This window comes from Pelophylax lessonae, assembly GCF_965119305.1.
Source record: "Pelophylax lessonae genome assembly, chromosome: 4".
Taxonomy (NCBI): domain Eukaryota; kingdom Metazoa; phylum Chordata; class Amphibia; order Anura; family Ranidae; genus Pelophylax; species Pelophylax lessonae.
The window spans coordinates 613,144,347-613,171,441 of NC_138771.1; the positions used below are offsets into that span (position 1 = coordinate 613,144,347).

At 45.9% G+C, this 27,095-nt stretch overlaps 1 protein-coding gene across 1 annotated transcript in view; it reads left to right on the plus strand.

Moving 5' to 3' along the window:
* LOC309553571 (A.superbus venom factor 1-like) overlaps positions 1–27,095 on the plus strand; it is a 476,096-nt gene that overhangs the window by 437,101 nt on the left and 11,900 nt on the right. The window contains exons 34-39 of the mRNA XM_082254843.1: positions 500–587; positions 669–758; positions 1,821–1,926; positions 5,007–5,096; positions 7,447–7,533; positions 7,621–7,704. Coding sequence (XP_082110969.1) covers positions 500–587; positions 669–758; positions 1,821–1,926; positions 5,007–5,096; positions 7,447–7,533; positions 7,621–7,704 — 545 coding nt within the window. The remainder of the gene's footprint in view (positions 1–499; positions 588–668; positions 759–1,820; positions 1,927–5,006; positions 5,097–7,446; positions 7,534–7,620; positions 7,705–27,095) is intronic.

Below are 27,095 nucleotides of genomic sequence, written 5' to 3' on the forward strand. Positions count from 1 at the left end.
CTTTTCTTGCCTTTTTGTTCTTTATCCTTTGCCTTTTCTTCCCTTTCCCATTGCTTTCCTTTGTCATCTCTTTACCTTGTCTTTCCTTGCATTTCTCTTCTATTTCTTTCCACTGTCATTTTCCTTCTCTTTCCATTCTATTTCTCTTGTTTCCCTCTCCTTTCTTTTCTCTTTCCATTCTACTGTATTTCTCTTGTTTCCCTCTCCTTTCCTTTCACTTCCCTTTGCTTTCCTTTCTCATCGCTTTCCTTTTCTAACATCTTTTTTTCTTTCCCGTTTACTTCCTTTTTTGATTCTTGTTTTCTTTCCTCTCCTTCAGTGTGTTTTTCTTTCTCATTTCCTTTCCCATTTTCTGTTTCCTTTTCTTAATCTTCTTTCCTTTTTCTTTCTCTTTCCCTTGCATTCTTGTATCTTTCTTTTCTTTTCTCCCTTCCTTTTCCCCCTATTTAAAAGAAGTGCGTCTACCTTACTATAATCAGCTACTTTCACATTTTTGTAGGTTTTTGAAAGACCGAGATGCCACCATGTCTATTATTGACATTTCCATGATGACTGGGTTTGCTCCAGACGTTGACAGCCTAAATAAGGTGAGTTTCTTGGAGCAAGAACGATAAAAGGTTAACCTAATTTATGTATTTTACTAACTTTCCCCTTTGTCTCAATCACAGCTCAGTAGAGGTGTGGACAGGTATATCTCCAAATTTGAGGTTAGCAAAGGAGCAACAGAGAAGGGTACACTTCTATTATACCTGGATAAGGTGAGGACATACATTAATGTATAATTTCTTAATTGTCCATCTGCTTAGCTAGAAGGCAAACTAGTGTAAATTCAGCAACAATGTGATATGAATGATCATTTTAAACTGTATCTGAAAGTAAATACATATGGTGACACTTTTTCTTTGTTTCTGTGACATATTTTCACAACTGTGTTTCACATGCAACATTTTTAGGTACTTTATTTAGCCATTAAAATAGTATCAGGTCATGCAGTGAATGTTATTGTTGAACAACTCCTGAGATAAGCGAATTACAAAATAAGCCATACAATGCGTGTTTTTGATCACTCTAAGCTAGGTCACAGTCTTGCATTGACATAAGATGAGCAGCAAAGCATGGGTATTGTATAAGGTTGGAATAACAAATAAAATAAAAATTGTTCAAATTCAAATGACAATTTAGGCATTGTCGTACCGCCTTAGACCCAGCCCTGTGAACAGTATGGTCACCTACTGACTTAACACCATCCACAGGCTGCTTAACTTCTCATTTAGACACATAAATTGAATCAAACATCATTTTATTTCAGCTAAATACAGAGGATGTTTGTTACAGTCTTTTGAAATGTAAGAGGAGAATGACTTTCCAAAGCTCTGTCTCTGCAAATACTAACTCTAATTGAGGGAACATGGAAGAAACCTTGAGGATCTACCTAGGACTGAATCAGCAAGTCCATGCATTCAAAGAAAATCTCTATATGCACATTCACTTTTTTTATACTATTGCTTTTTATATGTTTTTTTTTTTTTTCCTTTTTTTTTTTCCAATATTTTTATTGAAGGTTTTTAGAAAGGTACACATATAAGCAATTCAACATGACTAAGTCCAAGTTCCAATGGTGGTACATTAGATACATAGGGATTTAGCTTGGTACAGCCATTGCAAACAATGTGAAAAACAAAAGAATAACATGACCTGAATATTTAAACTTTGGTTTTTAGTAACCCTATGACTATATGTTATTTTTTATTTTTTTTACATCTGCAGTGTCATAGTAGCCTGTTTAATCATTTTCCCTATTTTTACCTCTGACATTTCAGATTTCCCACAAGCGCGAAGAATGTGTGAAATTCTATGCCCATCAGAACTTTCAAGTGGGTCTTATCCAGCCAGCTTCTGTTACAGTATATGAGTATTATACCCCAGGTAAATGACACACACTAGAGCTGTTTACTCTAACTCAGGTATCCTCAACCAGGGTTCTGTGAAATCCTGAGGTTCCTCCAGAGGCTATGAAGGGTTCCTTGAGCTGTAACTGGTTTACCTTTCATTTGATGGTACCTTCATAGGTCTGGGGCCAGTGCCACTTGGCAGAGCCAGCTGTATTACACCAATGATCTTTTTTGTCTGTAAGGTTGGCATTCTGACCATCACTGTAAGGAGCATTCTTTCACTGGCCACCAATATAAGGGGAGGTTTACCCACTGACTATTAATTAATTGGGTTTACCTGTGGTTCACAAGACCTAACAATGATTTCAAAGGTTGTCCTAACTTATTTTTGCGGGTATCGTAGTTGAGAACAAAACGCGTATGCTTTTTGGATTTGCTGTTCCTAATGCTGCACTTAGTACCGGAGACACTTGAAATATAAAAATCATCCGTCCAAGAATTTGATAGTGTCTTCATGGACTTGAATGGTTTTGAATGACTTTTTGTTTGTGTAAAATGTCAGTGCCTTGATTTTCTTAGATGAAATTAATGAACATTCTAGTTTCGAATTAACTTTCACAAGTGCGTGCACATAAGACTTATTTATATTTTTTGTCGGCCAGAAGTAAACTTAGAAATGGATGTAACCAATGCCCCATCATTGGTATTAGTAGGAGGAATAGAGACCCATCATTGGTATAAGTGGGAGGAATAGTGTCCCATCATTGGTATTAGTGGGAGGAATAGTGTCCCATCATTGGTATTAGTGGCAAGACTAGTGCCCCATCCTTGGTATTAGTGGAAGGAATAGTGCTCCATAATTGGTATTACTGGGAGAAATTGTGCCCCATCATTGGTATAAGTAGGAGGAATAGTGCCCCATCATTGGTATTAGTGGGAGGAATAGTGCCCCATCATTGGTATTAGTGGTAGGAATAGTGCCCCTTCATTGGTATTAGTGGGAGGAATAGACTACCATCATTGGTATTAGTGGGAGGAATAGAGACCCATCATTGGTATAAGTGGGAGGAATAGTGCCCCATCATTGGTATTAGTGGGAGGAATAATGTCCCATCATTGGTATAAATGGGAGAAATAGTGCTCCATCATAGGTATTAGCGGGAGAAATAGTGCCCCATCATTGGTATTAGCAGTGGGAATAGTGCCCCATCATTGGTATCAATGGGAGGCATAGGGCTCCATCGCTGTTGTTTTTGGGTGGAAGAGTGCAAATCGCTGGTGTCAGTTTGAGGAATAGGGCCTTGTATCAGTGGGAGAAACAGTGACCAATTGTTGGTGTCAGTGGAAGGAAGAATTGCCACATTGTTGGTGTCAGTGGGAGAAAGAGTGCCCCAAAGCCCAGATAATAGCAAGCAAAGGACCACATTTGGTCTTTGGGCTGGAGTTTAGAGATCACTGACCTACATTATCAGCAGACACCTTCCAGATGATCACTCTCAAAGGATAGATCAATCACACAAAACCTTATTAATCCCTACGGTAGGTGGATATGAGAAACCTATGGCACAGCATATTCCGAAAACCAACTAGAAATTCTTGTAACACTCTAAGATATTTTGCTAATGGACAAAAGCAGTGTGCATTCATTTGAATTCACCTTACATTTGATATCAGTTTAGACCAACCTTTCTCAACCAGGGATCCTCCAAGGAGGGTTCCTCCAATTTTGCCTCTCAGCACTGACATCAATAATCCCCTTTTAGCTATCTGTATAGAGGGGATTCTCCCCAATAACACTCACAGTAATGTATAGTGATCTGTAGATATAGTAATTATTAGCACGGGTCCCGTGAGACCATAAAGTTAAATCAAGGGTTCTTTAATGTTAGAAAGGTTTTGGAAGGCTGGCTTGGATTAAAAAAAAAAAAAAAAATCTGTATTCCATCACAGATATCTTTAACGTAAATTTGGCCACCTTCTAAGCTGCTTCAAGCTGTTTTTGCATGTCAATTACTTTGCATTACAAAACAGCATGCAATGTCAAGTGGCAGCTGCCAAAGCCAGCAGAACATTAGCATGCATAAAGAAAGGGATGCATTCCAGAGATAAGACTATAATCCTTCCACTTTATAAAACTCTGGTCCGACCGCATCTGGAGTATTCCGTCCAGTTCTGGTCGCCAGTCCTCAGGAGGGATGTGTTGGAGCTGGAGAGAGTCCAGAGAAGGGCAACTAAACTAATTAGGGGATTGGAGGACCTTGACTATGAAGAGCGTCTACAATCGCTCGATTTATTCTCCCTGGAGAAGAGACGTCTGAGGGGGGACATGATAGCAATTTATAAATATCTTAATGGGGATCCCAGCTTAGAAAAAAAGCTGTTCATTCGAAGGGATTGCATGAGGACTCGAGGGCATACAATGCGATTAGAGGAGAAGCGTTTTAACCTCAGGCAACGCGGGGGGGGGGGGGTTCTTTACTGTTAGGGCAACAAGATTGTGGAATTCTCTACCACAAGAGGTGGTTTCTGCGGGTAGTATGGTGGCTTTCAAAAGACTCTTAGACTTACATCTCAAGGATCAGAACATTCAGGGGTATGTGAGATGATTACAGCCACACACACCTACACAGGTTGAACTAGATGGACTATTGTCTTTATTCAACCTCACCTACTATGTAACTATGTAATACTAGATGCTTAAAGTATATCTAAAGGCGATTTCATTTTAAGTTTGGATAGCAAAGTTTAGGATTAAAACCCATGTCAATTGTGCTTGGCCATCTGTGTTCCATTGATGAGATTTTCCTTCAATTCCTGTGCTTTAGAAAAACAAAAATTGAGAGAAATCTCTCCAAAAAGAGGGGAAATCTGCTGTTGTCATTGGAACAGCTATTCCCCTCTATTCCTGTTCTGGTGACAACTGAATATTTTAGATTTTTCCATCACTTCAAATCCCCTTAACATTGGCCACAGGAACAAATAGAGAGGGTAAGCCTTTCTAACAGGAACACAGACAGCATTATAAAACCTGACAACTGGGGCCGACACATCAAAAAATGAAAAATGCATTTCTACTGTCTTTTTTTTCTCACGTTAATTTATTTCTTCCTATAGAAAATCGTTGCACAAAATTCTACCATTTTGAAGAAGGAAGCAAATTACTGGGAAGGATCTGCCAGGCACATGTATGTCGTTGTGCTGAAGGTGAGGCACATGAAAAGCAGACCAATTGATCAAATTGGAAGTGCCAATGTAGCACAAGAATTACTGACCATTAAACTGTTAACAAATGCACCCAGTAGGAAAACTGTCTCATACAGGCTTGACTAGAAAGCTGGTCATTTTAGCACTATAGAACAGCTATGTTGTAAACACAGAATGTAAGCCTACAGAATGCTGATTATCAGTGCTGGGGCAAGGTCACCCACCGCCCAGGGCAAAGATGGTAAACTGCACCCCCCCATGTGTACAGTTCACACCTCAGTCCCAGAGTGACACCCACTAGCCATAAAGGTGGCTGCTACATCTTTCCCTCTCTGGTCATGCAATATGTCACATGACAAGGGGAGACAGGGGGATGGGCAGTCTGCCATAACTCCCCAGGGGCACCCGCTGAGATTGTGGCATGTTCTCAGTGGGTGCCCTTTCTCTCCTGTCCATATTAGGCTGCCATTGGAAGGAGGGGAGAGCAAACTCCTACCTCCAGCAGCTTTCAAGCTGCCTGCTCCGTCTGATGTAAGTTACCCTGCAGTCATTTTTGTCAGAAAGGGCGTTGGTAGGTGTCTTTGAAGACCTCGGGCACATTGAGTGATGTAATGTGGTGTGTGTAGTGTGGTAGGCATGGTCAAATTGCTGTAACAGTGAGAAGGGCTTAAAGGTGTATGGTTAAAAAAAAAAAAACTGCAGCTACTCTACTCTAGGCTATGAGTGTATAACACATGGTGCAAGGGTCAGGAGTAATGTAGAGAGTTCAGACTACCACACTAAAAAAAAGAATAACTGAATCCACTTACAATGCAGGAATCCTTTAAACCGAACTATACTCACCTGCTCTCCAGTGCTGCAATGTCCCAGAGCTCCCTGCCGGCTACTGACATTTTTTGTCTGGTTTTGGCTGATCTTCAAGATGATTCCCATCCTGAGCATGTGCAGGAGTTTATTCATCATGACATTGCCAAAAGGCCTTATTCATACAGGGTGTAAAACAGTATACGCTCGTACTAGGGCTTGCTTGCATGGGGATGTACATGTGTTCTGTGCATCCCCATGCAAACAGTCCCATTGATGTCTGCTGGTACACAGTGGCTGCACAGATGCAACCACTGCTCCCAATTAGACAAAGGTGCAAGTGCGCTGCCAGGATGGAGACAGAAGTATGCCTGTATGAAAGAGGCCTAACAGTGATATACATATAAAAATCACTGTGTAATAAAATGGAAAGACTTGCTTGCCCAGCACTAAAGCTGATTTGTCTTTTGGATGCAACACCCCACACTGCAGCTTCCACTAATTCACTAATTGATTTAATTTTATTGCATAGTGATTTTACTGTTTTTACTTTATGTTAAAGGACTGTCGTTCCTCTGAATAAGCAATCTGCATTTGGATTGCTTTTCAGAAGTGTTTAAATGGTGGTGAGGAGGACATATATTGCCTCCTCACCAAATGTTTTAAGCCCCCCATACTGAACTACTGAACTGTGACTTTCTGTATTGCACGCAGTTGTGGGGAAGATGCAGTGTGGCACCATTCACTTGAATGGTGTTGCATTTGGCAGATGGTGGCGGGAGGTGTAACTCCTGCCTCAGCTGAAAATCAAATTATTGTGGCTTTGGCATCTGTACACCCCAGCTGCTGCCTATGCAGCTTAAAAGAGAAAAAACATTTATACTCGCCTAGGTGGATGCAGCATTTTTCTGATACTGTATCTGTCCCTCGCTGCCATTAATCGATCAAAGACTGCTGATCACTCTGTTCTCAGCCTTCAGTGATGAGAAAGCAGTGACTGTCAGTTGTTGGCTGTCTTCTCTGCCCCTTCAGTACTCACTGGCGCGCCGGCCTGTGGTGGGGTGAGAGCAGCTGGCTCAGGCTCTCAACGACTTTTTTTTATCAAAAACCAAAAGGTTACTAAGGTTACCAAAATCCTCATAGGACAGAATATAACTTCACAGTTGATATAATGTATTCTATTTTAATGTCATTTATTCTTTTGTTTCCGAGCATGCGCGGTCACGCAATTTTTTTCGCACAAATACTATATTAATTAAACCAAAATTGTTTGTTCTGTCATCAAACGAGAATTTTTCGTGCTTGTCCCTTTGAATCATTTTGCATAACTTGTCGTGAGTAGAGATTAGATGACTAGGTTTCCTGATCCACTCATTTATTACTGGATCTGGGGGTGATCTAATGTCTGTGGGTCTCCAGCAGGCATTGCTTCTTAAAACATCCTTACCGGTAAATGTATTTTGTACAGGCATCTAATCCTCTTTATGCGAACAAACTAATTAATGTCGGTGACCCGTTATCCTCAGCTTTTTTTTTTGTCTTTCAGCAAACTGTTTCTTGCAGCAGCAACTTGAAGGTCAGCTGGATGCAGAGGAAAGGATGAATAGAGCTTGTGGACAAGGAGTGGACTATGGTGAGAATCAGGTTTAAACTCAAATTATTATTTTTTGTTGTGGATACTGATTTATTAATTACTGATGCTGACATATTTCTTCAACAGTATACAGAGCACGAATGGATGAGGTGCAACCAAATGACAACTATGACAATTATGTGATGACCATAGTCAGAGTCATCAAGCTAGGTATGTAAAGAATACAATATTAGACAAACTGATTACTGTGATGATGATCAAAAATAGAGAACAGATTATTTTGTTAAATCCGACAGATCCCTGGGTACCCATCGTTGCTGTCCTCTGCAGCTGTAAACAAAGGGGTCTATTTTTTTGTTTAACCTGTTGCCGACCGCCGCACGACTATGTACTGCGGCAGTCAGCCCCGGCCAGGCAGAGTGACGTATGGATACGTCACTCGCCTGTCACTGACTTGCGAGCCTATTGCGGGCGGACGCGCGCCTGCCGAGGCGCGCGCCCGCCGCGGCTCGTTCACAGACAAGTCAGTGCGCGTGTCCGGCGGACTCGATGTCTGCCGGTCACACTATGATCACTCCTGTGAAGGGAGAAAGGCGGAGCGGCTTATGTAAACAAGCCGCCCGTCATTCTCCCTGGTGTAAAAATGAAGATCAGACAGTTCTACTATGTAGAACTGTTGATCTTTGTTTTTACACCAATAGCAATGTCCCTGCACAGTTAGAAACACGCCCCTAGGACACACTTAACCCCTCCCTGTCCAATAAAGTTAACCCCTTCCCTGCCAGTGTAATTTTTGCAGTAACAGTGCATATGTATAGCACTGATTACTGCAGTAATGTCACTGGTACCCCCAAAAGTGTCAAAAATGTCAGTCAAGGGTCCGATCTGTCCGCCGCAATGTCGCAGTACCGCAAAAAAAAACGCAGATCGCCGCCATTACTCGTTAAAAAAAAAAACACCAAAAATGACAAAAATCTTTCCCTTTGTTAGTAAACGCGATAACTTTTGCGCAAACCAATCAAAATACGCTTTTTGCGATTTTTTTTTTTTACCAAACATATGTAGCGTAAAACAATTTGGCCGAAAATGTTAAAAAATTTTGATTTTTACATTTTTTTGGGGGGGAATTTCATATAAAAAAATTTGAAAAATATTGTTATTTTTGCAAAAATTACGCTCTTTTTTTGTTTATAGCGCATGATCAAAAAATCGCACAGGTGATCAAATACCACCAAAAGAAAGCTCTGTTTGTGGGAAAAAAAGGACGTGAAATTCGTTTAGGTACAGCGTCGCACGACCGCGCAATTGTCCGTCAAAGTCACGCAGTAAAAAATCGCAAAAAAACCCCTGGTCTTTTAGCAGCCAAATCCTCTGGGGCTTAAGTGGTTAATATCTGTTCATTTAGAAGATAAACAAAAAAAAAAAAAAAAACTGAGAAAATGAATAAGTGGGTTACAAATGATCTTCTGTACATTTTTACTAGAGATCAACCGATTATCGGCAACACCAATATATCAGGGGCCGATATGCACTTTCCCCGATATATCTGTATCGGCCTTTGGATTTACCGATATTGCCGATATTTTCGTGACGTCATTCCATATGTTGTGCGCACACGTTATGCCTTCTAATACCGCCTCCCACGCCTGCGCGGTCCATACGTGACACCATTTCACTGCGTGCTGCACTTAAAACCGCCTAACACAGCCTCGTGTTACAGCCAGCTGCAGTCTGGTCCGGTCTGCTGCCAGCCATCCATCCACCCACAGGCCCTGGCCTCAGCCACCGACCACAACAGGGTGCCAGCCCAGCGAGCAAGCAACCAGCCACCCAGATGACACAAAGCCAGCCACCCGTCACCTTGACCAGTTTTCCAGCATACCAGCTACCCGCCACAACAGGCCAGGGTGAGTGAGTGACACTAAGCCAGCCACCCACACAACAGGGTGACCCCAAGCCACAGTGTTCCAGCAAGCCAGCCAGCCACCACAGTGTTCCTGCAAGCCAGCCACCCACCCACCACAGTGTTCCAGCAAGCCAGCCACCCATAACAGGGTGACACCAAGCCAGCCAGCCACCACAGTGTTCCTGCAAGCCAGCCGCCCATAACAGGGTGACACCAAGACAGCCAACCACCACAGTGTTCCTGAAAGCCAGACACCTATAACAGGGTGACACCAAGCCAGCTACCCACCACAGTGTTCCTGCAAGCCAGCCATCCATAACAGGGTGATACCAAGCAAGCCAACCAGGCACTACAGACTGTTCCTGAAAGCCAGCCACCCATAACAGGGTGACACCAAACCAGTAAGCCACCACAGTGTTCCGGCAAGCCAGAAACCCATAACAGGGTGACACCAGGCCAGCCAGCCACCACAGTGTTCCTGCAAGCCAGCCACCCATAACAGGGTGACACCAATCCAGCCACCCACCACAGTGTTCCGGCAAGCCATCCACCCATAACAGGGTGACACCAAGCAAGCCAACCAGGCACCACAGAGACTGATCCTGAAAGGCAGCCACCCATAACAGGGTGACACCAATCCAGCCACCCACCACAGTGTTCCTTCAAGCCAGCCACCCATAACAGGGTGACACCAATCCAGCCACCCACCACAGTGTTCTTGCAAGCCATCCACCCATAACAGGGTGACACCAAGCAAGCCAACCAGGCACCACAGAGACTGTTCCTGAAAGCCAGCCTTCCATAATAGGGTGACACCAAACAAGCCAGCCAGCCACCACAGTGTTCCTGCAAGCCAGCCACCCATAACAGGGTGACACCAAGTCATCCAACCAGCCACCACAGACTGTTCCTGAAAGCCAGTCACCAATAACAAGGTGACACCAATCACCAAGCCAGCCAGCCACCCAAAATAGGGTGACACCAAGCCAGCCAGCCAGCCACCACAGTGTTCCTGAAAGCCAGCCACCCATAACAGGGTGACACCAAGACAGCCAGCCACCACAGTGTTCCTGCAAGCCAGCCACCCATAACAGGGTGACAACAAGCCAGCCAGCCACCACAGTGCTCCTGTAAGACAGCCACCCATAAGAGGGTGACACCAAGCCAGCCAGCCAGTGCCACCACAGTGTTCCTGCAAGCCAGCCACCCAGAACAGGGTGATGCCAGCCATCCACCACAGTGTTTCGGCAAGCAAGCCACCCACAACAGGGTGAAACCAAGCCAGCCACACTGCCAGGCGTCAGCCACCAACCCACAAAAGGGTGCCAGTGCCAGCAGCAGCAGCAAATTCAGCTTCAGCAAGCCATTTCTTTAATCTTTTTGTTATGTCTTTCAAGTTGAAATGGAGATGGATGAGGAGAGAAAGAGTAAGAGTAAAAGTGTGGTCTGGGACTATTTCTCGTCTCAACCATCTCCAGGAGAAGCAGCAGTGTGCAACACATGTACAAACAACATAAAAAACAAAAATATGTCAAATCTTCTTCATCTAAGAGTTCATCATATTGAATTGTATCATGCGGCACAGAAAAAACGAATAAAAAAAAAACTAATATCAATGTGATTTTAATTCAATTTCAATACTTCCTCCACTATCCCAGGCAACAATAACAGATATGTTTGTGAAAAAAAACAGATGTCACTGTCTAGATTCATATGGAAGATCCCAACTGCTTGACAGAGTAATCACAGAGATGATTGTCACTGATAACCAGCCATTTACAATGGTGTCTGACTCAGGATTTAAGCAGTTGATCTCCATCCTTGAGCCAAGCTACACACTGAAGAGTGAGAAGTATTATCGAACCAAAATGCTGGCAAAGCTGCACCAAAAGGTAGTTGACAAAGTAAAGGCTATGCTGCAACCAGAGAATGCTGGCAACCCACTATCATTCACGATGGACTACTGATCACAAACAGAGTCTGAGTCACTACTCATTCTTATATGCCCCTTCATTGGCAGCGGATGGACAAAAAGGCAATTGGTATTGAATACAAAAGTGATGCAAGGATTCCATACAGCTAAGTACAGTAGAGAAATGTTTCTAGGCATGCTTGAAGGATGGGGAATCAACAAAGACCGAGGGATGCTTGTGCAACTTCAAGACAGTGGAGCAAATATGCCTAAAGGAATGAGGCTTGCTGATACGTCAGACCTCTGTCATCATGGCACACAACACCCTCCAATTTTCAAATGATGGTCTGTCAAGCCAAAGAGCTTTGATTGATATATGTTTTGAGAAGCATGAAGAGATTAAAAATGTTGTGCTTGCAAGTCTTTTGAATCCTCGATACAAGAACCATGCTTTCTCTTCTGATGATGTATTGGCTAAGGTGAAACAATGGCTGACAGAAGATATGGAGGTGCAGGGGGTTCCTGCCAAAAAGACAAGTCCAGAACACTATTTTAATGAAGAGCGGCATGCTGAAAAAACAGAAAAATTTCCAAAAATACATCAACGAACAGAAGAGAATCTTCTTCATCGTCGTCAAATTGATCAGGACATTTGCGGTGATTTATTGGGGCCTCATGCAGAGGATTCAATTTCTTCTGAATCTGCAACGATGAGCCTGGATGATGAACTTCATCTATATCTGAAAGAAGCCGTAATTGACAGAAGAAGTCATCCTCATCAGTGGTGGAGAGAAAATGAGGAACGCTACAAAAGACTTGCTTCCCATGCTAGAAGATACCTCTCTCTCTGCTCCTCTGTCCTCCACTCCTGAGCATGTTTATGAATAGGGATGATTGAATGGTTCGGGTCGACCATCGGTTCGACCCGAACATTGGCTGTTCGAGGTTCGGCCGAATTCCAAACTTTTTGCTGTAAAAGTTTGGAATTCGGCAACCAGAACAGACCAAAATGCAATGGTTCAGGAAATGGGCTTTGAAAGCCCGTGATTGGACCAGAACCATCACTAAAAGCCAATTGAGGGGGCAGGAGAATGCTAGGAATGTGATTGGAGTGACTAGGGGGTCCATAGACCAATCATTAGTGAATACGCCCCCAGTATTTAAGATACCCCCCGCCAAATTCCTAGCATTGTTATACAGGGACATGGAAGAGAGTGGAAGCAGTTCTGTTACTTCTGCTACAAAGTGTCATTTAGCAATTTTTAGTGTGAGGAAAGGGATATCTAGTGTAGTTAGGGTGCTATTTTCCAATATAGTTAGCTTTAATAATTTAGTTTCTGTAGGGAAAGTGTTAAGTGTGAGGGGACCTTAGTGTAGTGTAGGGTTAACTGACTGTGAGTGCTATGGCAGGGTGACAAAACCCTTCCATATCAGGGTGACCGCTATAGAGGAAAGATCGTTTCTCTTAGGTCACATTCAGTGCACTGATATGGCTTCTCGCCTGTCAACATGCTTTTTGCTGCAGGCGTTTATTGGGCTTTTTTGAGGAGATGTTTGGAGTCAGGCATGACATCTGAACATCTGTGTAGGTGTATATATACATACACCCATGTCTGTATATATATATATATACATACACATATATAGGTGTGAAAGTAGCAGAAACATATGCTTGCGCTAATTAAATAATTAACAGGCATATGTCTCCGCTCCTATAACAACTATATATGTGTATATGCATAAATACATACAAGTGTGTGTGTATATATACCCCTATACAGAAGTTGAGATGTTTTGCCTGCCTCCAAAGACCCCAAAAAATTGCCAAAAAAAACGCATGCAAGAACACACCTGGGCATTTTTTTTTTTTTGGCGCAGGCATTTTTTTGGCCATTTTTTGGGTGTCTTTGGAGGCAGGCATAACATCTGAACTTCTGTGTAGGGGTATATATACATACATCCATGTATGTTTATATACACATACACATATATAGTTGTGAAAATAGCAGAAATCTATGCTTGCGCTAATTCACACTAATATGGCTTCTCTCCTATAACACCTATATATGTATATGTGTATAAATACATATAAGTGTGTGTGTATATATAACCCTATACAGAAGTTCAGATGTTTTGCCTGCCTCCAAAGACGCCAAAAAAACGCCCAAAAAAAATGCCTACAAGAACACACCTGGGCATTTTTTTTTTTTGAGCAGGCATTTTTTTGGGGTCTTTGGAGGCAGGCAAAACATCTAAACTTCTGTATAGGGTTATATATACACACACACACTTATATGTATTTTTACGCATACACATATATAGGTGTGATAGGAGCAGAGACATATTGGTGTTCATTATTTCATTAGCGCAAGCATAGTGTTCTGCTACTTTCACACATATATGTGTATGTGTATATATACAGACATGGGTGTATGTGTATATATATATATACCCCTACACAGAAGTTCAGATGTTTTGCCTTCCTCCAAAGACCCACAAAAAATGCCCAAAAAAATGCTTGCGCAAAAAAAAAATGCCCAGGTGTGTTGTTGCAGGCATTTTTTTTGGGCATTTTTTGTGGGTCTTTGGAGGCAGGCAAAACATCTGAACTTCTGTGTAGGGGTATATATATATACACACATACACCCATGTCTATATATATACACATACACATATATAGGTGTGAAAGTAGCAGAACACTATGTTTGCGCTAATGAAATAATGAACACCAATATGTCTCCGCTCCTATCACACCTATGTATGTGTAAAAATACATATAAGTGTGTGTGTATATATAACCCTATACAGAAGTTCAGATGTTTTGCCTGCCTCCAAAGACCCCAACAAAAATGCCCAAAAAAAATGCCCAGGTGTGTTCTTGAAGGCGTTTTTTTGGGCATTTTTTGGGGTCTTTGGAGGCAGGCAAAACATCTGAACTTCTGTATAGGGTTATATATACACACATTTATATGTATTTATACACATACACATATATTGGTGTTATAGGAGAGAAGCCATATTAGTGTGAATTAGCGCAAGCATAGATTTCTGCTATTTTCACACCTATATATGTGTATGTGTATAAATACAGACATGGGTGTATGTATATATGCCCCTACACAGAAGTTCAGATGTTTTGTCTGCCTCCAAAGTCCCCCAAAAAATGCCCAAAAAAACACTTGCTACTAAACCGGCAAGGTGTGAAAATAGTAGAGCCATATCCCTGTTCTATAAGTGACCTAATACAAACCATATTTTTTTTCTAGTTCTGGACATGCTACAGAGCTGAAACTTCACAGGTACACTTTTTAGACCCTCCAGACACTAAATCCAAAGAATTTTTTTTTTTATTTTTTTTTTTTTTTTATTTTTTCAATAATTGGCTCTCTATCAAAAATAACAATTTTTAAGAACTTTTTTTGTGTAATTAATAGTCCCTGGGGCATGAGCCAGAACCCTAGGCACTTTTTAGGGGCATTTATTGGGTTTTAGGGCTTCAAAATTGTGTTTTTTGATTACCGAAGTTCGGGTCCCATTGATTTCAATGGGGTTCTGAAATCCGGGCCGAACTTTCGGGAAGTTCGGATGTTCTGGCCGAACTGAACTTTTGAAAAGTTCGATCATCCCTATTTATGAAGTTGCAGCATTGTTTGAATAAAACAGAGGACCTTTAACAGGTGACCATGGACATGCTGAAATGTTCTGCTTTCTGCATTATAATATTGTTTTACTTAACTGGGAGTATTGAAAATAGCAGTGTCCACTCCACTCCAATCCACTCTCTAGCTGTTGCCTACCTTTTTATCTAGCAGTTTTGTACTGACTGCTGTAGTTGCAGTGAGTGCCCTACTGCTAAGAGTTCAATCCAATCCAATATGTAGCTGTTGCCTAGCTTTTTTTTCTAGCAGTTTTGCACTGACTGCTGTAGTTGCAGTGAGTGCCCTACTGCAGAGGTAGTCCACTGACTCCAATCCACTGTCTAGCTGTTGCCTAGCTTTTTTCTAGCAGTTTTGCACTGACTGCTGTATTTGCAGTGAGTGCCCTACTGCAGAGGTAGTCCGCTGAGTGACTCCAATCCACTGTCTAGCTGTCGCCTAGCTTTTTTTCTAGCAGTTTTGCACTGACTGCTGTAGTTGCAGTGAGTGCCCTACTGCAGATGTAGTCCACTGACTCCAATCCAATCCACTGTCTAGCTGTTGCCTTGATTTTTTTTCTAGCAGTATTGCACTGACTGCAGTAGTTGCAGTCAGTGCCATACTGCAGACAGAGGTAGTCCTCCACTGACTCCAGTCCAATCCACTGTGACATGTGTAGCTGTTGCCTTGCTCTTTTTCTAGCAGTTTTGCACTGACTGCACTGCATTAGTTGCAGTCAGTGCCTTACTGCAGAGGTAGTCCTCCACTGACTCCAGTCCTCCAATCCACTGTGACATGTGTAGCTGTTGCCTTGCTCTTTTTCTAGCAGTTTTGCACTGACTGCACTGCATTAGTTGCAGTCAGTGCATTACTGCATAGGTGGTCCTCCACTGACTCCAGTCCATCCAATCCACTATGTATGTGTATTTTGTGTAGCTGTTGTTGTTGCCTAGCTTTTTTTCTAGCAGTTTTACACTGATTGCACTGCAGTAACATATTGTTGTGAGTGAGTCCACTACTGCAGCACTTTATTATGCATTAATGCACAATCAGATGATGTGAAATGCAAAGCAAATGTCCCTGCAATTGAAGTTTTCCTATCAGTTTTTATGCAGTTAAGGCATGAAGAACGAGCACTTCATGTTAAAAATATTAATAAATAAAGATTCACATATTTATTAAGAGATTTGTGTAGAATTTTGTGGGGTTTTTTGGGGAATATTTTACCTTTCAAATAGTTTTTATTGATTTTTCAAACATACAGAGTAAAGAAACATGGGAACAAAAAAAAAAATTGGGGGAACAAAGGGGAGCAGGCTTGACATAAATTTGTGTACTCAAAAGAAGATGAAAATAAGCATTTCACCCAACAACAACATCAGAAGCCATTTACAACAATCTCATACTACTTTGTAAGGCCTAGAGAGCCATCTAGTGGCGCAATACAGTAGTGCTTATCATCCCAATGATCATGAGGTAAGATGGGAAGAATACCAATTCGTACATGCCTGCCACCATGACATCTCTCTTTTATATTTGTCATGAGTAGGTGCCATGAGCAGCTCAAACATTTTATGTGTTTGAGTGGTGGCTATCTCCTCCGAGATAGACGGTGGCTGTGGATCTTTCCACCTCCTTGTGATATTTATTTTGGTTGCCAGCAGTACATTGATCACCATTTTGCGGGAACGCAGCGGGATGTTATCTATTGGGATATGGAGCAGGGCCAGGCTAGGGGAGGGCTTCACTTGGAACTCTGGTAATTGTGATATCAGGGCGAACACTTCCTCCCAAAGTGCCAGTATGGGGGGGAACGCCCATAGTATATATGTAACAGGTCACCCTGAAAGCCGCATCCCCGCCAACAGGCGGGCTGGGCTGACGGAGCAAATTTTGCTATTACGCTCGGCGTGAGGTACCATCTCAGGGAAACTTTTAGATAAAGTTCTCTTAAGGAGGCGCTTAACGTGGCTTTTTGACTCGACACTATGGCTTTTTTCCACTGTGATGGAGAGAAGGTGCACTCCAGATCACGTTCCCATTTTAAAAGGGGCATAGTTTTGGTGAATACCTCCTTCTCGCCCAGGACGGAATAGAAAAGGGAGATGCCTTTAGTGGTTCTCAGGGGTGTGGTTAGGTAGTGCCAAATGTTAACAGGGACTCTGGCTCGGAGCTGCGGGTTGTTACGAATGCAAGAGAGAATTTGGTTGTAACAGAGCCATTCTCCTTTACCTAGGCTTAATTCAGCTGCTAGTGTTTCAAATGATTTTTCTTTGCTATTGTGGTGTAGGTCGCTCAGGTGTACAGGGGGAGATTTCTTCCAGGCATGAAGGTCTATGTTTGGTGTTAGTTGAGACAAGCCCCCTAATGAGAAGGGAACTTCGACAAGCGGGTGTTCTTCCACTTAGTGTGTGTGAGATGCAACCATGCCACTACTGTTGCTCTAATAGTCGGTGATACATATTTGGGGAGGCGAACGCCTTGCTTCCTGCTGCATAACCAGGTGCGCAGGTTGGATTCAGGAGTCATTGCCCGTTGCATCAGGCCCCAGGTAGTATCCGGAGTCGGCAGGAACCAAGTTTGCATTTGCGACAATATGGTAGCCCTAGAGTAGTCCAGCAGATTTGGCATGGATGCACCCCCCACACTCCTGGATTTCATCAGTAAGAATCTAGCGCATCTAGCACGTTTGCCTTGCCAGAGGTATCTGGACAACATAGCTTGGAGTGAATTAATGTATGTTTTGGGGACAGGTAGCGGTAAGGACCTGTATAAGTACAGCAGTTTAGGCAATGTGCACATTTTGAAGGCTGCCAACCTCCCGGACCAAGTAAGTTCAAACTTGGAGAGGGATTGGAGTTCAGTAGAAAGTTGCGATTTAAAAGGGACGTAGTTGGCTCTAAATAAGCTGTCTGTGGTTTTAGTGAGTGTGATTCCCAGGTAAGTTATGCCATGATCAGACCATTTGTACGGGAAGGATTGAGTTATAAGGTTTCTAGTGATGCCATCAACCCCCAGGTCTAAGAGATTAGATTTATTCTCATTGACTTTTATACAGGGATATGCCCCCAAAGTCTGTGAGGATTCGCTTTATACGCAGCAAAGAGGTTGTAGGGTTTGATACCATAAGGATGACATCGTCCGCAAAGAGACTAATTCGATGTTCTAAGGAGTCTACGGTGATGCCCGAAATTTGGGGGTCCGATCTGCTCTTTTGGGCAAGGGGTTTGATCGCCAGGTTGAAAATGAGAGGAGACAGGGGGCATCCCTGCCTTGTCCCATTTGTGATTACGAATGGTGCCGATAGCGTGTTGGCCACCAGGACCTAGGCCGAGGGATTAGCGTACAAGGCCATGATCGCGGAGAACATGGTTCCTTCTATACCAAAACGTCGGAGAACTTCCCTCAGATAGCCCCAGTGCACTCGGTCGAACGCCTTCTCTGCATCCAAAGATAGAAGCAGAGAAGACGTTCTGGAGGTGTGGGCTGCGTGAATGATGTTGATGAGTCGCCTGGGGGCGTCTGCAGATTGTCTGCCTTTAGTGAAGCCTGCTTGATCTTTGTGGATAAGTTGTGGCATGTATGTCATTAATCTAGTGGCAACCGTTTTGGCATAAATTTTCACGTCCGTATTTAATAGGGATATTGGGCGGAAATTTTGTGGTGTATCGGGGTCCTTACCGGGTTTAGGAAGGGTGACAATGGTGGCAGTAAGCATCTCCGAGGGGAAAGAGGATGACAATGCTGCCTCATTAAAAAACGCACACAGGTGAGGGGCTAGAATGAGTTGTTGGTAGTACTCATTGATCATACCATCCGGGCCAGGAGACTTCCCGGACGGCAGTGATGCAATGGCAGATTGGACTTCTTCAACTGTAAAGGGCTGATTGAGCTGGGAGAGTTGCGCGGGGAGTAATTTGGGAAGCTCTATGGAATCTAAAAAGGCTTTGATGAGTTCCGGCGAGGGTGAAGATGATTGGGACGCTTGGAGGTTGTACAAGAAATCATAGTAGCTGCTAAACGCATTAGCTATATCGTTGGGGTCATGGAGCTTGGCTCCCGTGAATGGGTGTTTGATGGAGCTAATCCTATTTTTAGTACGTTGGCCTTTCAGTTTGGCGGCAAGCAGTTTGCCCGCCTTGTTGCAGGTGGCGTAGTATCTTGCCTTAGATCTACGGAGGTTGAGCTCGTAGGAATCTAGCAAATAGGACCTGAGTTCCTGCCTAAGAGCCATGAGTTGATGTTTAAGGGCTATTGAGGGGGCAGATTGATTTTGAGCCTCTACCGTGACTATCTCCCTTGTGAGTCTATCAATTGCTTGCGTCCTTTTTTGTTCATTCTATGTTGCAGTTGTATTAACACACCTCTACTAAATGCTTTATGGGCATTCCAGAGGACAGCGGACTCCAATACCGACCCCGTATTGGTCTGGAAGAATTCTTGCACTGAATGTTTGAGACTATCAGCATTGTCTGGGTTTTTGAGAACTTCCGCTCTCGCCCTCCACGGTTTAGACGTGGAATTCTTAGGTGAAATTGTTAAGGTAATACCTATCGGGGCATGGTCAGATGTCATGGTCTTACCTTCTTGCTGTTCTCCTTCGTTTGACATGTGCTGGCGGCCATCTTGGTTTCTGGGTTTCTTGTAGCCTCCCACCCTGCGGCTCCTCCTTCCCACTGGGAGGAGCTGGATACCTAGCTCATATATATAGGAGGTCTGTGGCTTCAGTTCCCTGCTTGGTCCTCCTGTGTTCACATGCTACTAAGACTGCTGCTACTTCTGGTTCCTGTTCCTGGCTTCGTCTGACTACCCTGCTGGTTCCTGATCCTGGCTTCGTCTGACTACCCTGCTGGTTCCTGATCCTGGCTTCGTCTGACTACCCTGCTGGCTCCTGACCCCTGGCTTCGCAAAGACTCTGCATCGGTTTCGCCATCCGTTTGGACTTTTGCTTTATAGCTTGTTTTTCAATAAAGCTTTCTTATTTTCACTTATCTGTTGTTGTACGTCTGGTTCATGGTTCCGTGACATTAGGACCAAGCCATGAATTCTGACGGTACAGGGCCATCCTCGCTTCCCACGCTGGTTGCCAGACTTGATCAGCAGGATCACCTGTTGGGTCGGTTCGCCGTGGTGTTGCAAACTCTGCTTGAACGCACGGTACCACAGGCCACGAATTCTGATGGTGCAGGGCCATCCTCACTACCCACGCTGGTTGCCAGACTTGATCAGCAGGATCACCTGTTGGGTCAGTTCGCCGTGGCGTTGCAAACCCTGCTTGAACGCACGGTTCATTTCGCTCCCGTTGCCGATGGGTCGGTTGTCGCTCCTGGGTCCGCTCCTACTGCCGCTCCGGTTGTTGCGCCAGAGTCTACCCCGACACCTGTTGTTGCGCCTGCGGTGTTTCGGGGTATGTCCGGTTCTGCCCCCCTTCCACAGCGCTTTGGGGGAGAGCCAACTCAGTGCCGAGGTTTCCTTAACCAGGTGGGCATTTATTTCGAGTTGCTGCCACATGCCTTTCCTACTGAGAGATCAAAGGTGGGCTTCTTAATCTCGCTGCTCTCGGACAAGGCCTTGGCCTGGGCCAGCCCTTTATGGGAGAACAACAATCCGGTGGTTGCCGAGTTTTCCGGTTTTGTTGCTTCTCTTCGGAGGGTATTCGATGTGCCGGCTCGTGCTGCCTCTGCTGCGAAGCTCCTTATGTCCATCAGACAGGGTTCACGATCCGTAGCTGAATACGCCATTGAGTTTCGTACCCTGGCAGCAGAGGTGGGCTGGAATAATGAGGCTCTGGTCGCTGCTTTCTCTCATGGTCTCTCGGATGCCTTGAAGGATGAGGTTGCAGCTAAGGACCTACCAGTGGAGCTCGAGTCTTTTATTTCTTTCCTGATTTTGATTGACACCAGACTCAGGGAGAGACCTTCCTTTAAGGAGAGTCTGCGGAGGCCTCCTAACAGATTGGCGCCTACCTTTGTTGTCCCACCCGTGCCTCCCTCTCCTCCCACGCCTCCTGGGGATGACTTGTCTGGGGGTGAACCCATGCAGCTGGGGTTTGCTCGCCTGTCCGAGGGGGAGAGGGTACTCCGGAGACGCGAGGGCCGATGCATGTACTGTGGTCTCGGTGGGCATTTTCGGTTGGCATGTCCGAACCGTCCAGGGAGACACTCGCACCTGAGATCCTGTCGGGGGCAGATCTTGGGTGGAGTCTCCTCGTCCCCGGTTTCCCGTGTTGACAAACCACTGATCACTGTTGTCCTTTCCTGGGTCGGGGGCTCGGTGACGACCCAGGCGTTGGTGGACTCTGGTGCTGGTGGTTTGTTCATTGATAGTGTGTTCGCTGCCGCCAATTCCATTCCTCTGCAGGCTCGAGGTTCTCCTCTGGCTCTTGAGGCGATAGACGGCAGACCCCTTCTGCCGCCACACGTGACTCATGAGACCCTTCCAGTGGGGTTAGCCATTGGTGCCGTCCACAGAGAGTCGGTCTGCTTCCAGGTTATTTCGTCTCCACACTACTCGGTGGTCTTGGGGTACCCCTGGCTCCAGGAGCATAATCCGATTTTCGATTGGAGATCGGCCGAGATCCTCTCGTGGTCACCGCAGTGTGGGGCTAGTTGCATCCATGGGCCTGTCAAGTTGCTGTGTACTTCCTCGGACTCTCTGTTGCCCCCTGAATACGAGGAGTACCGGGATGTATTCGATAAGGTGCGCGCGGTTGCCCTACCTCCGCACCGCCCATACGATTGTGCCATCGAGTTACAATCTGGTGCCGTTCCTCCTCGTGGCAAAGTCTATCCACTGTCGGTAGCGGAGAATGAGGCCATGGAGGAGTACGTGAGGGAGGCGCTTTCTCGTGGACACATTCGCAAATCCTCGTCCCCGGCAGGGGCTGGATTTTTCTTTGTGAAAAAGAAGGGCGGTGAGTTGAGGCCTTGCATCGATTACAGGGGTCTCAATCGCATCACGATCAAGAACGCTTACCCGATACCCTTGATTTCCGAGCTGTTCGATCGCCTTAAAGGGGCCACGGTCTTTACCAAACTCGACCTGAGGGCGGCATATAACCTCGTAAGGATCAAGGCGGGCGATGAGTGGAAGACCGCGTTTAACACCAGGACCGGTCATTATGAATCCTTGGTTATGCCCTTTGGGCTGTGCAATGCGCCCGCAGTCTTTCAGGAATTCATCAACGATGTTTTCCGTGACCTGTTGCAGCAGTGTGTGGTGGTCTACCTGGATGACATCTTGGTATATTCTGAGTCCATGGAGACCCACATTCTGGATGTCAAACGTGTGTTGCAACGGTTACGAGAGAACAAGCTGTTCGGTAAGCTTGAGAAATGCGAATTTCACCGATCCCAGGTAACCTTCTTAGGTTACATCATTTCCGCTGAGGGGTTCTCCATGGATCCTGAGAAGGTTTCGGCTGTCTTACAGTGGCCCCAGCCCAGTGGTCTTCGCTCCCTGCAGCGCTTTTTGGGCTTCGCCAATTATTATCGGAAGTTCATCAGGGACTTTTCCATGCTAGCCAAGCCTCTCACGGATCTGACCAGGAAGGGCAGTAATTCCCAGGTCTGGCCGCCCGAGGCCATCCGAGCTTTTGAGGCTCTAAAGTCCGCCTTTGTGTCGGCTCCGATTCTGTCGCATCCCAACCCTGGATTGCCCTTTGTCCTCGAGGTGGACGCGTCTGAGACGGGAGTAGGCGCCCTTCTGTCTCAGCGTAGAACACCAGAGGGTCCTCTGCTTCCTTGTGGGTTTTACTCCCGGAAACTGTCTTCCGCGGAGTGCAACTACCAGATTGGTGACAGGGAGTTATTGGCCATCGTGCAGGCTCTTAAAGAATGGAGGCACTTGCTCGAGGGTTCGGTGGTTCCGGTCCTCATCCTGACGGATCACAAGAATCTGACCTACCTCTCTGAGGCCAAGAGATTGACACCACGTCAGGCCAGATGGGCTCTGTTCTTGTCACGTTTTAATTACGTGGTCTCCTACCTACCCGGTTCCAAGAACATCAGGGCTGATGCCTTATCACGGCAGTACTCCGACCTGTCCAGGGAGGAGTCGATTCCGACTTCGGTCATACCTCCGAATCAGATCCTGGCTGCCATTCGCACCAGCCTGACCTCTCCCCTGGGTGAGCAGATTTTGGCGGCTCAATCTGGTGCTCCCTCTGGGAGACCCAACGGCAGATGTTTTGTGCCTGAGGAGTTGCGCACTCGGTTGTTGCGAACCTACCATAACTCCAAGACCGCGGGGCATCCTGGAAAGAATCAGCTGTCCTGGGCTGTTTCACGTCTGTTCTGGTGGCCTTCCCTACGTTCCGACATCGCTGCATATGTAGCGGCATGCTCCGTTTGTGCCCAGAGTAAGTCCCCTCGGCACCTTCCGTTGGGCCTTCTGCAACCCTTAGCCACCGGGGAGCGCCCATGGTCACACCTGGGGATGGATTTCATTGTGGACCTCCCTGCATCCCGAGGCCATACGGTCATTCTCATGATTGTGGATCGGTTTTCCAAAATGTGTCACTGTGTTCCTCTCAAGAAGTTACCCTCTGCACAGGAGTTGGCCACGATTTTTGCCAGGGAGGTCTTCCGGTTGCACGGTTTGCCCAAGGAGATTGTGTCGGATCGGGGGAGTCAGTTTGTGTCCAGGTTCTGGCGCGCCTTTTGCTCCCAGTTGGGGATTCATCTCTCCTTCTCCTCGGCCTACCACCCTCAGTCCAATGGGGCCGCAGAACGTTCCAATCAGGCCTTGGAGCAATTCCTTCGTTGCTATGTCTCCGATCACCAAGACAATTGGGTTGACCTCCTGCCTTGGGCTGAGTTTGCCAGGAACACGGCGGTGAACTCTTCCTCTGGGACGTCTCCCTTCATGGCCAACTATGGGTTCCAACCTGCTGTGTTACCGGAGGTATTCTCTCCCCAGGATATTCCGGCTGTGGAGGATCACCTTTCCGTCCTACGTGCTTCTTGGGTACAGATCCAGAAGTCCCTTGAGGTCTCTGCGCGGCGCCAGAGACTCCAGGCTGATCGCAGACGAGCGCCTGCTCCTTCCTACCAGGCCGGAGACCGTGTATGGTTGTCCACCCGCAACCTCAACCTTCGAGTGCCCACTCCCAAGCTGGCGCCTCGCTTTGTTGGTCCCTTCCGAGTGCTTCGCAGGGTAAACCCGGTAGCCTATGCCCTTGCGCTTCCTCCTGGCATGCGGATCTCCAACGTGTTTCATGTCTCCCTGTTGAAGCCTCTGGTGTGTAATCGTTTCACTTCCTCAGTTCCTCGGCCTCGTCCGGTCCGAGTGGGCAATCGTGAGGAGTATGAGGTGAGCAATATCCTGGACTCACGCCTGGTCCGCGGTCGGGTGCAGTTTTTGGTTCATTGGCGTGGTTATGGTCCAGAGGAGCGTTCCTGGGTTCCCTCCGCAGATGTCCATGCTCCTGCCTTGCTCCGAGCCTTCCACGCACGCTTCCCTCAGAAACCGTTCTTTACTCCGCGGAGGAGGGGCCCTTGAGGGGGAGGTACTGTCATGGTCTTACCTTCTTGCTGTTCTCCTTCGTTTGACATGTGCTGGCGGCCATCTTGGTTTCTGGGTTTCTTGTAGCCTCCCACCCTGCGGCTCCTCCTTCCCACTGGGAGGAGCTGGATACCTAGCTCATATATATAGGAGGTCTGTGGCTTCAGTTCCCTGCTTGGTCCTCCTGTGTTCACATGCTACTAAGACTGCTGCTACTTCTGGTTCCTGTTCCTGGCTTCGTCTGACTACCCTGCTGGTTCCTGATCCTGGCTTCGTCTGACTACCCTGCTGGTTCCTGATCCTGGCTTCGTCTGACTACCCTGCTGGCTCCTGACCCCTGGCTTCGCAAAGACTCTGCATCGGTTTCGCCATCCGTTTGGACTTTTGCTTTATAGCTTGTTTTTCAATAAAGCTTTCTTATTTTCACTTATCTGTTGTTGTACGTCTGGTTCATGGTTCCGTGACATCAGATCAGGTTATAGGGGCTATCTCAGAGTCCACTGCCCTCCGGAGGATTGCCTTGTCAACCAAGGCAATGGTTTATTACGTCAATACGAGCATACGAGTTATGAACAGCAGAATGGTGAGAGAACATCTTGTTGGAGGGGTGGTGACACCTCCACACATCAAACAAGTCATGCTTGTGGATGAATCCTTGTAACAAGGGCTGGAGCTTAGTGGAGCTGGCAGTAGAGTCGAGGGACCTATCCGGTGGCAAATTAAAGTCCCCGCACAGTATCAGAGATCCTTTCTGGGCCCGTCTAATAGTTTTGATTGTGCGATTAAGAAATCTCAGCTGATCAACGTTGGGAACATAAACGGAGGCAATGGTGAGCGGCAGTCCATCTATGGAGCATATCAGTATAAGGAATCGTCCGTTAGGGGTCAAGGAGGGAAAAGTCTACAGACTTGTGTATTAATACTCCTTTCCTCTTTTTTGGGCAAGATACAGTAAAGATGTTGGGAAAATCCTTATGTGCACAGGAGGGAGTGTGTGAGTCCAAAAAATGAGTCTCTTGAACGCAGACTATCTGTGCCCTGTGGCTCAATGCTGTATGCCACAAAGAAGCTCTTTTGGCTGCATGGTTCAAGCCGTTAGCGTTCAGTGACAGGAGGTCTAAGGGTATGCGTGTGGTGTAGTTACTCACAGTTCCGATGATATCAGATGGTGGCATGAGGCAGAGATGAAGGACTGGCGAAAAGTGGTGCGTATGTCTTCCAGAAGCATGCGGATGGTGCAGAAAACTTTGTGGGCTCCTGTTGGAGTGACAGCTGGAGGGGTTGACTTCCGTAGTGGTTACAGCGTCATAGGTAAAAGGGTGCCTGCTGGGTGGGAAGGGGAGAAACAAAAAACAACAGAAGGTAGAACATAACAACATGAAAAACGATAAGGAGATCATTGGCATAATGACTGTCTCCTGGTGGGGGTGGAACAGTTAATCAGCCAAGCAGGCTAGGTGGTCCAGGGATATCCAATCTGCTTGGAAGACATCCAGATTAATGCAAAAAAAACAACCTTAACCAGAAAATAACAGACTCGGAAATCGGTGGATGAAATCAAGTGTCTCTCAGGATATGGTGGGGCACAGTGTGCCATTGCTGAGGGAGTTTATTTGGGGGTTTCTTGGCCCCAGCCGGGGGTGCAGCTTCGGGGATGATATCCCACGCTTGTAGTAATGACAAGCCTCTCTCTAGGTTGGTAATGGAATGTGATGATCCGTTTCTCTCCACCACTATTGTAGAAGGATGTTTCCATTTATAGGGAAGGTTGTGGTTTCTAAGTGCCTTCGTTATAGTGGACAACTGCTGCCTCATGTCCAGTGTGTGTTTGGAGAGGTCGGCGAATATTTGTATAGTGGCATATGGGTCGGGAAGTTGGCCCAATGATCTAGATTTTTGCAGTATGGACTCCTTGATGTGGTAAAAGTGAACCCGTAACAGGGTGTCTCTGGGAGTGTGCTGAGGCAGGAATGGAGGTTTAGGAACCCTGTGTATGCGGTCAATGGTTAAGTCCAGAGGGGTAGCTCCAGGAAGGATTGTGGAGAAAACTTCCAGGGCAAATTTGTGTAGCTCTGCTGGCAGGACTGACTCAGGGATGCCCAGGATCTTTAAGTTGTTTCTTCTCTAGAGCGATCCTCTAGAGCTGCTATTTTCGCTTTGAGCCACTGGCGTTCCGATACGTTTTCATCATGTGCCTCAACTAGTTCATTTACTGTAGATACCATGTCAGACATGGAGGACTCCACATTGTGTACTCTATCCCCCAGGGAGTGGACTTCAGCAGTGAATCTGTTAGCTAATGCCACTAGATTGCAAAGAAGTATGGAGTGCAAACATCATGTTTTTTGGGCAGTGTCCAGTATGGGTTGTCCCACAGTAGGGAAGGCGGCAATAGGAGAGACCCCCAGGGATACTGGCAGTAGAGAGGAGGTGGTGCGGCCTAAGAACGAGGCCTGGGCCTGGGTGTCAAGCCGGAGCTTGGATTTGGCTGGGCTGCTGCACTTAGGGCTGGAGGGTTCAGGAGTGCGAGGGGACACTGTACCTGTCTGCAGAGGATCGCAGGGAGGTTGATCGTCCGGCAGATCCGAATAGTGCACCCGCTGTCTCTCCGGAGTGGCAAGGCCCGAGCCGCCGGCGCCATCTT